General features: G+C 47.5%; 1 protein-coding gene across 3 annotated transcripts in view; it reads right to left on the reverse strand.

The window, feature by feature from the left end:
• Positions 1 to 4,529: 4,529 nt before the first annotated feature.
• KAZN (kazrin, periplakin interacting protein) overlaps positions 4,530 to 13,177 on the reverse strand; it is a 288,079-nt gene continuing 279,431 nt past the window's right edge. For 2 of the 3 annotated variants that reach the window (XM_053281101.1, XM_053281102.1), the window contains 3 exons: positions 10,075 to 10,205; positions 7,603 to 7,653; positions 4,530 to 4,952 (listed from right to left, as the gene is read on the reverse strand). In XM_053281101.1, the coding sequence (XP_053137076.1) occupies positions 4,785 to 4,952; positions 7,603 to 7,653; positions 10,075 to 10,205 (350 nt within the window). In that variant the 3' untranslated portion in view covers positions 4,530 to 4,784. The remainder of the gene's footprint in view (positions 4,953 to 7,602; positions 7,654 to 10,074; positions 10,206 to 13,177) is intronic. The other variant, XM_053281100.1, reaches the window with a different exon arrangement.

Consider the following 13,177-nt stretch of genomic DNA (forward strand, 5'->3'; position numbering starts at 1 on the left):
ACCTTGGAGAAGCTGCTGCCAGTCTGGGTAGACGATATTAAGCCAATGATTTGACTCAATCAAAGCAGCTCCTGTATTGCTTCTTCCAAAAGGCCATGGAATCCATTGAATTTCTGAATGGCCAAAGGCCATTCGGAAATCCCACACATTGTGATGGCCCTTTGGAAGGAACCAGGGCTTTTCAGTGGGCATTCCCTGTCATTCATTTTAGTACATTCTCTTCTCACATGCAGAAGGTCCCAGATTCCCTCCCTGGCAGCATCTCCAGATAGGGCTGGGAGAGACTCCTGCCTGCAACCTTGGAGAAGCCGCTGCCAGTCTGTGTTGACAATCCTGAGCTAGGTGGACCAATGGACTGACTCGGTATATGGCAGCTTCCTATGTTCCTAGTAAGCCAGCCAACATGCATAAGCTAGCAGTCTTCAAAACTGACCCAGCACTGTAGAATTTGTCGCCTTTCCTTGTTAAGAGCACCCAAGGGCATTGGTTAAGTATACAGTTGCACTGCTTTGGGTTAGCTGCCTATTAGTTGGAACAGTTAAACCATTTAGGGGCGGGGAAAGGAGAGGATGATTCCTGAAAGCACCATAAGAAACTCTTTGGGGTGCAATTTCGATTAAAACCGCAGCTGAAAGCTGCATTCCAAAGAAATCTTGCCTTGTGGTCCTCCACAGTCAGGGCGTCCCTTTCATGAGGCGAGGCCGTTCCCTCAGGTGGTGGTTTTTGGGGGGCACTGTGGCCATCTGAGTAGCTCTTCAGGATGGATTCTGTTAAGCTTTGCAAGGAACGCCTCTCCTCACCCTGCTTGCAAGAAGCACGAGGCGAGAAGAGAAAGTTGCTGGTCCTCTGCCCTCCTCAATTGACAAAACAGGCAAGGTTTTACAAGGGGGCTGGTCCCTTCCAGGATCATGGGTCAAGGCTGGAAATAGGGGTGTGCACAAAACTGGATTTGCTGGTTCAAAAAACACCACGAAGACTCCATGCGCCATTGCTTGTCTCCGGGTCTGAGCCATTTGGAAGCACGAGGAGGTTTATTTTTAAAACCTGTCCTCGAGTCGTCACTGTATCGTCTCTCCTTGTCGTTTTGGATCCGAGGAATGCATGGAACATTCCGTGAGTGACAGGTCCTGAAGGCCTCAGTCCCGCACATGAAAGGGAGGCCCTGATCTCGCACGTGGACGAGGGATACTTGGCGTCTGCGCAGGCGAGGGACAGAAGACAACGACACTCTGGCTGTTTTCTCCTGTCCTGCTGCCTCGGGGTTAGCCCAGGCCAAAATGCCCCAGGCTGCAAGTCAAGGCACAGGAAATGTGGGAGGGCTGTTCGCTGGGGCACATCCCTGCACTGTCCATGCATTTCGTTGCATTTGCGGGGTCCAAAAGCACCTTGGCAGGGATAGGGGTGGGGAGATGGGGAGATGGGAACCAGGCCAAAAAAAAAAAAAAAAGCATATTTGTTCTCTTGGCATTGAATCCGTCGTCCTTCCGTCCTGCAAATTCAACTCCCGACGAGAGCAAAGACATACAAACACCACCCTTCCAAACCCCCCCACCCGACGTGGAAAAATATAATTCCAATATTTATGCAATAATTTAGTTAGAATACATCTTCTGTATTGTGCAAATAAATTAAAACTAAACAATAGGAAAAGAAAGAGGGTTAAAGAATTATTCTGGATGAGTATGCATTTTCTTTTTTTAAAAAACCCAGAAACATTAGAAAAGAAGAGAGGGTCAACACACACATTCACGTGGTTTCCTGGGATTCTGGCCAGAAGAGGTCAATCATTTGAGTCTTTGAGGTCTTTTGTTTTATGTAGCAGGAATGCTGTAGCAGTGGGTTGGAATAGAAGACCTCTTAAGGTCCCTTCCAACTCTAGCATTCTAGGATTCTGTGAACTAGAGAATGCTTCACACATGAAGCATCAGAGGATGCTTCACACATCAAGTTTTCCCTGCTTGGGGGAAAAAAGTTCTATTGAGCAAAACAGTTGCTTCTGAACTGCAACTTTTTTTTGGCCACAAAATCAGACTTGGGCCAGGTAGCTTTCAGGGACCACACCCTTCTCTCCAGGTATGAAAAACCTCACTGTGATGCCATCAGCCCCTATAATCCTCCTGTCCTGGATGTCTCTTACGGAATGCACCCCCAGGTGGTGATTTGCAGCTAGGGACAAAGGACGGGTGTCTCACCTAGGCCCATTCACACAGGCCTATAGCCAGATGTCTTGTGGGCTACAATGCTGTGCAACTGACCTCTGCCTTCAAATACCTGAAAGGTATTTCACAGGAGGAGGAGAGGGCTGGTTCTCTGTTTTGTTTTATTTATAGTCCTGAAGGCAGGGCTCGAATCAAGAGGCTGAAATTACAAGGAAGCAGATTGAGGCGAGAGATTAGGTTCCAAGTCCCCTCCCTGGCAGCATCTCCAAGACCAGGCTGAGAGAGACTCCGGCCTGCAACCTTGGAGAAGATGCTGCCAGTCTGGGTTGACAATCCTGAGCGAGATGGGCCAAGGGTCTGACTCAGTAGAAGGCAGCTTCCTATGTTCCCAAGAGGATATTCTCGCTAGTGGTAAGACTAGTGGCTCCCAACCTGGGTTCCGACTGCTGTCGCTGAACTACAACTCCCATCATCCCCTGTCACAAAAAACTGTTGGGAGCCACTGGGTAAGACTGTCGCTTGTTCTCCGTCCCTGGCTCTATTTTGCTGGTGGTTTTTAAACAGATGCTGGACGGCCATGTATCGGGAATGCAGCAGCAGGGGGGGGGTTGGACTAGAAGGCCTCTTAAGGTCCCTTCCAACGCTAACCTATGATTCTATGACATGAAATGAAGACATGATCGCCATCTTCAGGTATCTGAAGGGCTGCCAAAGGAGCAGACTTGTTGCTCCTGAGAGCAGGATTAGAGCCCGGGGCTTGACACGACAAGGAAGTAGATTTAGGCTAGACATTAGGCAGAATTTGTTAAAGCAAGGGCTGTGTGGACAGTGGAACTGTCTGCCCCATGCAGCGGTGGGCCCTCCCTCGCTGGAAGTTTTCAAACAGAGGTTGGAGGGACACTTGTCGCGGAGGCGGAAGCAGTACCCTGCACTGAGCAGGCGGGGTGGACTAGATGACCTCCCAGGTGCCTTCCAGCTCTGGCATTCTGTGATTCGATGCCACAGAATCATCGACATCAACAGAATCATCAGCAGAACATCAACCCAAATATCCTGGGTTGTTTAAAGGGATTTTGTTGCATTCAGCAGCACTTACAAAATAACATTTAACTTTTAGGAAATTTAAAAATGAGGGCCAGTTAGCTCAGAGCTTTGGAATGGTCAGAGCACTGGAAGGCGGGAGCCAGCACCTTCGAAGGAGTTAGTGGGGAGAATCCTGCCCGCACGCTGGTCCTTCTGTGCCTACAAGGAAAAGGTCTTGCTTTGTTAAAAAAAGAAAGAAAGCTGGAGAGGAGAGCTGATCTTGTGGTAGCAAGCATGGCTTGTCCCCTTAGCTAAGCAGGGTCTGCCTTGGTTGCAAATGAATGGGAGACTTGATGTGTGAGCACTGGAAGATATTCCCCTCAGGGGATGGAGCCGCTCTGGGAAGAGCATCTAGGTTCCAGGTTCCCTCCCTGGCAGCATCTCCAAGGTAGGGCTGAGAGAGACTCCTGCCTGCAGCCTTGGAGAAGCCGCTGCCAATCTGGGTAGACAATACTGAGCTAGAGAGACCAAGGGTCTGACTCAGTAGATGGCAGCTTCCTGTGTTCCTGTGTTCCTAACATCCAGGGACCGGACTGGGATATTCCCAAGGGGACCAGTCCATCCCTGTCTCCCCAATGTGGCTGCAGCTGCTCCCAGCAACAGGGGCATATTTTTAAGAAACCACGGTGTATCAGTTACAGGGACCCCTCGCCTCACAGTGAGATTTCTCTTTAGGCATGAAGGCATAAACCAGGGATGGCTTCTCCTGGCCTCTTGGGAGCGGTGTGTGTGTGTGTGTGTGTGTGTGTGTGTGTGTGTGTGTGTGTGTGTGTCGGGGGCTCAATCTCCAAGTATATGCTGGGGACTAACTTGGAAATCTAGTTGGCCCCATAAACTAACCCTTCAACATGTGTTCCCTTATCTGTGGAATTGTGGGTATTTTTTTTTATTTTTTAAACATACCTTGATTCAAATCGGGGTCACCAGGGATTCAGAAAAGTGTGTGTCCGTGGCTGGAGGTTGGCTTTGGCCGGCCACATCGCCACCCCTAAGATGCTGTGTGTCCTTGAGGGCCCCCCCTCGGCCGGCCGCCCTCCCAGCAAACGCACGCAATGCAGCCACCTCTCTGGATGAGCACAAGAAGAACAGCTTTTTGGACAAGAAACACTGACAAAGCCCACAGTGCACAATCATTTCATTTCGTCGTCACCGTGGTGGTTATTTACAAATACACAGCAGTCCTTCAAGTTTTTCAAGTTTTGTAAAAAGAAGGGGGGGGAGCGGGAGGATAACCCAAAACACAAATCAAAGATGGGGGGGAAAAAACGAAGGAGAAAAATTGGAGGGGGGGTGGGAAAGAGCCCCACCCCACCCACCCCAGAACAGAACCAGGGCAAGGGACACATCACGACTGGCATTGCTCCATAGACAACAGTGAACGGGATTCACACACAGGATCGTCGGGGAATATGTACAGAGGGCGACAGGAGAGGAGAAGCGATGGGCTCACGATCCGCTGGGCGGGGTTAGAGGCGTTTTGCTCGCGCACACAGACACTCCCACACACGCACGCGCACCAGAAGCAGGAGGAGGAGCAGGGGGTCACCAGTCTGCGTCCTCCTCTATGTAATAGTCGGGAGCGGTACCGTCGAAGAGGCCAGGGTCGAGAGACTTCCGTTGCTTCCCTCTGGCAAAAACCCGGGAGATGGAGCCGAAACCCATCTTCTCTTTCTTCTTTTTCCGTTTTTGGTCTTCGAGGTCCTCTAGAGACTGGGAAGGGAAAGAGGATTTCCGGCACTGAAAGAGGCAGTCACGAAAGCAGAGGCAGGGAACATATTGTGGCGATGTTGGGGGAACCACCCGAAAAGGGTTGAAGCCATATTGACCTTGGTGACCCTGGGTGTCCATATTGACCTGGGTGCTTTCCAGATTAGCCGCTCAACAGCAGCAAAATGCTTCCGTGCAGGTAAATCGCATCCAAAACGTAAATAGCAAAGTGCCCAGCAGGGGGAGCAGTCTCGCGAAAATGAACAACCCAAAAAAACAGCAACTTCTTTACGCTGGATATACGACATCCTTGCACTATATCACAGCGATAAAGTCCGAAAGAAGGCATCGGAAATGTGAACGGCGCCCTGCTGTCTGCACAGCGACTGCAGTGTCACAACACAGAAAGTGCAGAAGCACACTTCAGAGATATGTTGTGACCCGTTGCAGGGTGTAATCTGGAAAGCGTCCAGGGTACTTTCCAGATTAAACCCTACAACAGTGTCTCTACAGATCTGCTAAGTGTGCTTCCGCACTTGCTGTATTGTGACATCAAAGTCCCTGTGCTGACATCAAGGTGTCATTCACATTTCCGATGCCTTCTTTCGGATTTTATCTTTGCGCTATAGTGCTACAACGTTGCAAGTCAGTGGCAGAAAAATGACTGTATTTTCCCATTGTAGGAGTTGGAGATTCTGGGGGTCATTTTCAATACGATCCTGCCAAGCCGAAACATTTTACCTGTGTTGTAGCATGCAATCTGGAAAGCGCCCAGGAGTTTTCCCAGACAGGACGCTTTACGGAGGATTTTCTGCAAGGCTTTACTGTGAGTTCGAAGTCGCCCCCCAAAAACCGACACAAAGAGTGGATTTTTTTTTTTACCCCGGATATAAATTGGGCTACACTCTTAACGTGCACTGAAAAACCCGAATTGCAGGGACTTTGGCGTAAATTTGGCCGATATGTGAATGCACACCTCCATTCTGGAGGAGATGTGATTTAAAAGTGTTTTTAATGTGATTTCTCATTCTTCAGGATTTTATTCATTCATCCATCCATTCATTCATTATATTTTATATCCTGCTTTTCCTCCAAGGAGCCCAGAGCGGTGTACTACATACTTAAGCTTCTCCTCACAACAACCCTGTGAAGTAGGTTAGGCTGAGAGAGAAGTGGCTGGCCCAAAGTCACCCAGCATGTCTCATGGCTGAAGGGGGATTTGAACTCGGCTCTCCCCAGTCCTAGTCCAGCACTCTAACCACTACACCACACTGGCAATCTGCTGGTTTGTCTAAAGACTCCCCAGAATCTCTAGAAAATAAATCTCCAATGCATCCTGTATCTCGTGCACCTGCACAGAAATGGGTGCACAACATCAGCTTAGACATCTGCTTGGGGCATCTGGAATCCTTGGTTCGGCAGGTCACATGCTTTGTTGCCTGCTTGCAGCATGTTTGTGGTCTGAATTGTACCCCACACCCCCGCCCCGTTGCCTGGCCACCCCTTCCACATTGCTTGTTCCCACACATTCATAGGCGTGCCCATTTTCATCCGTGAACCGTTGGTAGGTATGACATTTCACACCCTTTGCAGAACCAAGCAGTGCCCATTCTGTGGTGACCCAAACTCAAGAATAGCCTCTGATGTTTGCTTCCACACCATCACTTCTACCCAGGTCTTCCTCCTCCCTTGCTTCCACACAACTGGCAATCGGGAGCCCACACAGCTCCCAAACCCGGGTAGAACACAATTTTTAATTGTGTGGATGACCTCTTAGCTAGAGGACCAGTGAGGCTAGAAACCACAGAAGCTCTTCCCACGGTTAAGTGGGAAAGGCTATCCTCTTTTGCGGGGAGAAGCTGAAAAGTAGACCAGGGATTCTCAACGTTGGGTCCTCAGACGTTATTGGACTTCAAATCCCATAATTCCCAGCCCTAGTGGCCTTTGGCAGGGGATTATGGGAGTTGAAGTCCAATAACATCTGGGGACCCAACGTTGTGAATCCCTGCTGTAGATGATCCTCCTTCGGGATCTGGGCGGGCAGATCTTGCTTGCTGGTTCTCGCGAGCGAGCAAAAAAGCCAGTTTTGCTTGTTCATGATAATACCTTCAATATGTAGGATGGATCTTTGGTTCAAACTCACTTTAAGGTCTAAATGCCATTGATCTACTAAGGTAGCTTTAGACCTCAGTTCCGTTTTCCAGTTTGGGTTTTTAGATAGTTGAAAATAAGAGAGCCCGCATCGTGTAGTAGTGGTTAGAATGTGGGACTAGGACTAGGAAGACCTGAGTTCGAATCTCCATTCAGCCATGAAACACACTGGGTGACTCTGGGCCAGTCATGTATCTCTCAGCCTAACCTTCCTCACAGGGTTGTTGTGAGGATAAAAATAAGCATGCACTCTGAGCTCCTTGAGCGGGATATAAATGCAAACTAAAAAATATTTTAAAAGAAAGAAAGAACACAAGTGTCTGAGAAGTGCAATGCATCTGGCCAGGCCTGAAGTGGTTCAAACTCTTGCCTTCCCAGAGAAGCCCAGGAACGTAACTAGCCAGGATAAGTCCCAGCTTTTGAGGTTGTTGTTTTTTTTAATGTGCCCCTTTCTGCAGGTTTTGCTTTGGCTCTAGCCCCTGGAGGAGGGTCCGGTTCATACCTGGACAATTGGGTTGTGCAAGTTCTTCTGTACCGGTCCAGGACTATCTCCCTGCGAGAAGAAAAAGACACGTCAGGCTGGAACGGAGCACACGGATAAGACAAGGGCCTCTGCAGAGCTGCAAGCAGGGTGTGGCAAAATTCATGGCTCCTTCCCCAAGGTATATGGCCCGTTACTGTGAAATAAAAGAGATGGGATGGGATGGGCCTGGTGGTAGGGCATCTGTTCAGAAGGTTCTAGATTCAATTTCTAGGCAGGGCCTGAAAAGGTGGAGAGGTGCTGCCAGTCAGAGTAGACGATACTGAGATAGACGGACTGGTGGTTTCACTTGGAAGCAGACTGCATCTGATGTACCTAGGGGAAAGACTCCTGTCTAAAGCCCTGGAGATGCTGCCAGTCAGTGTTGACAATACTGAGCTAGATGGACAAGGATCTGACTCAGTAAACGGCAGCTGCCCACTGAGTCCGCTGCCTATGCCCCACGCTAAACTCAAGCCAGAGGTGGCCGCTTTTCAGACTGGACATGCATCCCCAAAGAGTGCAGTGTGCCTTTTAACACAGGGCTCCTCCCCTAGAGGGATTGGACCTCTCTGCCTCTAGTCCTTGCCAAGCAGAAAGTCGACTCGCCACAAAACGGCAAAGGTGAGTCAGTAGAATAGTGCAGCCAGAAGGGAAGGAGGGCAGATGGCCTTGTGGTAACAAGCAAGGATTGCCCCCGTTGCTAAGCAGGGTCCACCCTGGTTTGCATTTGGATGGGAGACTAGAACTGTGCGCACGGTAAGAGATTCCCCTCAGGGGATGGAGCCGCTCTGAGAAGAGCATCTGCAGGTTCTCAGTTCCCTCCCTGGCAGCATCTCCAAGACAGGGCTGCGAGAGATTCCTGCCTGCAACCTTGGAGAAGCCACTGCCAGTCTGGGTAGACAGTACTGAGCTAGATGGACCAAAGGTCTGACTCAGTATATGGCAGCTGCCTATGTCGTTCCCTGCGGACCAAAGAGCAGTTTCAGAGCAGCAATTTAAACAGGGACACCCATCCATCCGGAGGAATGCACCCCTCCTTCCAGTCCTGACTGACCCACCCTAGGGGGCTGCCATTCATGTGGAAAGCAGAATTCCAGGAGATCCCTGGAAGATCTGATCTGATCTGACTTGTCAAGAAAAGAAAAGAAAAGAAAAGAAAAGAAAAGAAAAGAAAAGAAAAATCTTTGTAAGCTCAGTGCTTTCTATTTTGAATAAGTCATTTTGAACATTTGTCTGGCTCATTTAGATGCCAGAGTCTGGTTTGTCAAGAGATTACATGTGAGCGCCGTAAGCTTATTATTGAAAGAAGAGCCTCCCCATCTTGGACAATTAAAAAATCTTTAGAGATAGGAACATAGGAAACTGCCATATACTGAGTCAGACCATTGGTCTATCTAGCTCAGTATAATCATCACAGACGGGCAGCGGCTTCTCCAAGGTTGCAGGAGTCTCTCTCAGCCCTATCTTGGAGATGCTGCCAGGGAGGGAACTTGGAACCTTCTGCTCTTCCCAGAATGGCTCCATCTCTTAAGGGGAATCTCTTCCAGTGCTCACACTTCTAGTCTCCCATTCAGATGCAACCAGGGTGGACCCTGCTCAGCTATGGGGACAAGTCATGCTTGCTACCACCAGACCAGCTCTCCACTCCTGCATCTCTTCACCCTGGCTTTTAATTAAATACGGTTTTAATAGTTTTAACATTGTTTCAAAACATGGTTTTAATTTTTTAAAAATTGTTCTAATGTTTTCATTTTCGGCTGTTGTTTATGTGAGCGAAAGTTTTCGTTTTTTGTGGTCATGTATTGTGTTAGCTGGTGTTTTAATTTTTGGTTGTCGTTAATTTTGTTCTGTTGGAAACCACCCAGAGATATATGTTTTGGGGTGGTATAAGAGTATGTCAAATAGATAGATAGATAGATAGATAGATAGATAGATAGATAGATAGATAGATAGACAGATAGATAGATAGATGATATCTGCCTCCTTGCATACAGAAGGTTCCCTTCCCGGCATCTCCAGATAGATAGGAGATGGCTGAAAGAGACTCCTGCCTGCAACCTCGGAGAAGCTGCTGCCAGCCAGGGTAGACAATGGACCAAGGGTCTGACTCGGTAGAAGGCAGCTTCCTATATTCCTACATGTACCTCTAAAAAGACACCTGTTCGCACTTACAGTGTAATGCCTTGCAAACAGGCCTTTAGAGCTGATGTGTAATTCTTATTTATTTATTTTTTAAACATGACTCCACTTTTGACGAATGTGATCCCCCCAAACGGGTGACAACGGAAACAGCTTCCTAGTAAAAGGCGAGAGAATTGGAAGAGCTTATTTGGCGTATTTTTTAAAAAGCAGCAATGGCAGCAATGGCAGCAAACAGACCAATGGCGAAGCGAGCAAGCGGGTTAGAAGAACGGGGTTAGGAACAACCAATGACCTGCAGAGGCGCCTTACATTGCACAGCGAATGCGTTCGGTGCCTCGGCGAGTTGATGTCGCTGGGCGTGGACGAGCGGTCGCCTTCTGCCGCCGAGGCGTCGGAGATGATGGAAGGCTGCCGAGAATGGCACGGGCTCACCCGGACCGCTGCAAGGCAAAGAGCAGAGAGGGTGCGTGAGACGAGTCTCCTTCTGGGCTGTAGTGGTTTGACGAGGAGCAGGGAGACCCGAGTTCAAATCCCTGTTCAGCCATGAAACCCAGGGGGCGACTCTGATCTCTCCGCCTAACCTACCTCACAGGGTTGTTGTGAGGATAAAGCACAACCCGTGAGGTCATTCGCACAATCAAAACTGGTTTGTGGGCTCCAAATTTTTGTGTGCGGAAGCAAGGCAGAAGGAAAGCCTGGGTAGAAGTGATTGCGTGGAAGCAAGGGAGGAGGAAAAGCTACCGAGGAGGCTTGACACACAGGGCTTCTGCCCTGATTCTCCTTGGACCCACTCCACACACAAAATGGGCTTTGTCTTGTGAATTTGAGCTTATCTCGGTGTATTTCTGGGTTTTTAAAAATGCTGGTTTTAAGCGACTTTGTCTGAAAACGCCAGAGCAAATAGAGAGAGGCACCGGTAGAATCATTAGCATGATAAGAGGGCTACTCTCTTTAGAAATACAGATATAGCTCTTTAGAAAGCTCCCCCCACCACTGGCTAGAAGGAAAACATGGAGGCATGCCATGTGAACTTGCATCAAAACAAAGCCTGAGAGCAGAGGGGAGGGGCAGCTTCCCCTCAATACTCTGCTAACTTAGTAAAGAGGCACTTTTTAACGTGGTGATTCTCTTTATTTAGAAGGGGGAGAGTAACTGGCCGTATCCACCCCCAGCACAGTATCCCTCCAGTGACTGTTGCTGGGGTCTATCTTGTGTTTCTTTTTAGACTGTGAGCCCTTTGGGGACAGGGAGCCATCTTATTTGTTTATTATTTCTCTGTGTAAACCACCCTGAGCCATTTTGGAAGGGCGGTATAGAAATCGAATAATAATAATAATAATAATAATAATAATAATAATAATAATAATAATTATTATTATTATTATTATTATTATTATTATTATTATTACTATTATTACTATTATTACTATTATATAATATATTATTATATAATATATATAATATATAATATATTATATTATATATATATATATATATATATATATATAATATTATAATATAAATACTATAATAATATTATAATAATATTATAATAATAAATACCCCAAGTGTGATTCGAAGTGGCTTTGCTCAACATTTACCCCACAGCATGAAGACATGTGTGAATAACTCCCTGCTCTTCTCCTCCCTTGCTTCCACACAATCACTTCTACCCGGTTTTTCCTCCTACCTTGCTTCCACACAACCAAAAATCGGGAGCACATACAGCTCCCCAAACCCAGGTAGAATGTTTTTTGATTGTGTGAATGACCTCCGTGTATACCACTCTGGCCTCCCTGGAGGAAGAGCGAGATATGAATGCAAATAAATCAAGTAAATAAATGTTCAGCTCCAGAGCTCTACTTTTGCTCCAATGAGGCAACCTAGCAGAAAATGCACGGTGCAGGGTGCTCACACCAGAGTTAGAGAAAGTCAGACATCTGCACGCAGCCTGCGCAGGAATAACTTCTGTCAGGGCAATGCTCTCCAGGCTGTGGATATCGCAGACCTGGTACAATTGAGCTCAGCATTTGCAAAACGCCTTTTCTCACGACCCTGTTGAAGGCAATCAATTATTCCCGCAATCCGAAAGAATAATTTCTTCCCATAAGAGTTTCCCTAAAATTGCCCCAGTAGGGCCATACATGCTGTTTAAACTACTTCAGTTTAGCAGTCTTGGCAGAAACAAGCACTCGGTCTGATCTCTGAATGACCATAATGAGACTGTGGTGGATGATATTTTAAGAGCTCGTAAACATTGCAATTCGCCAGGGACCTTGTGCCTAATATCCCGTGTCAGATTTTACATCCATCCTGGGTTGTGACCTGCACTTTGAAAACCACCGAAAACCACCAGTACATCACAATACGTGGTGACTTTGGACAGATCCTTTGTCGTTGCCAACACGACCTGGATGGAAAGCCCGGCTCAGCCAGGAACCCGATACGGGGCGAGTCGTTCTTTTTTAGTAAGGCCATTGTGAGCATAAAATGAGGTGGGGGGGGGGAGAATTAGGAATGCTTTCCTAAGCTCCTTGGAGGAAGCGAGGGGTGGGGGCTGAACATGTCAATAATAATACGAATACTACGAACATTTATATACTGCTTTCAACAAAAGTGTACAAAGTGGTTTACAAAGAGAGAGAGAGAGAGAGAAGATGGATCCCTGTCCCCAAGGGGCTCACAGTCTAAAAAGAAACATAACAGGAACACCAGCAACAGCCACTGGAGGGATGCTGTGCCTGGGATGGATAGGGCCAGTTGCTCTCCCCCTGCTCAAGAAAGAGAATCACCACTCTAATAACAATAAGAATCATCTATGTATTTGTGACCAGGAGGTGAGGCCCAACTTTGAACAGGCAAAGTCATTTTGCATAGATTATACTCATAGGAAAGTCCAACCAATTAAATATATGTCATAGAAGTGGTGCAGCAGGGTAATGCTTGACGAAGAAGCAGAAGGTTGCCGGTTCGAATCCCAGCAGGATATAAATGTATAATAATAATAATAATAATAATAATAATAATAATAATAATAACAACAACAACAACAACAACAACAACAACAACAACAACAATATATCGGGCAGCAGTGATATAGGAAGATGCTGAAAGGCATCATCTCATACTGCATGGGAGGAGGCAATGGGAAACTCCTCCTGTATTCTACCAAAAGAAAACCACAGGGCTCTGTGGGCACCAGGAGTCAACATCGACTCGACAGCACACTTTATATTACCTTTGCCCTTGGGAGTCTAACCACTACATGGGAGACAGCTTCTGACTCACAATCATCTGTAAGGTCACTCTTAGGGCACAGGGCCTGCTGTCTTATACTTCTTATCGGATCCTGTGCTAAAGGTTGGACAAGCTAAAACTCTTACGAATACGTCGAATATTTATATACTGCTTT

This window comes from Hemicordylus capensis, chromosome 16 (genome assembly GCF_027244095.1).
Source record: "Hemicordylus capensis ecotype Gifberg chromosome 16, rHemCap1.1.pri, whole genome shotgun sequence".
Classification (NCBI taxonomy): Eukaryota; Metazoa; Chordata; class Lepidosauria; order Squamata; family Cordylidae; genus Hemicordylus; species Hemicordylus capensis.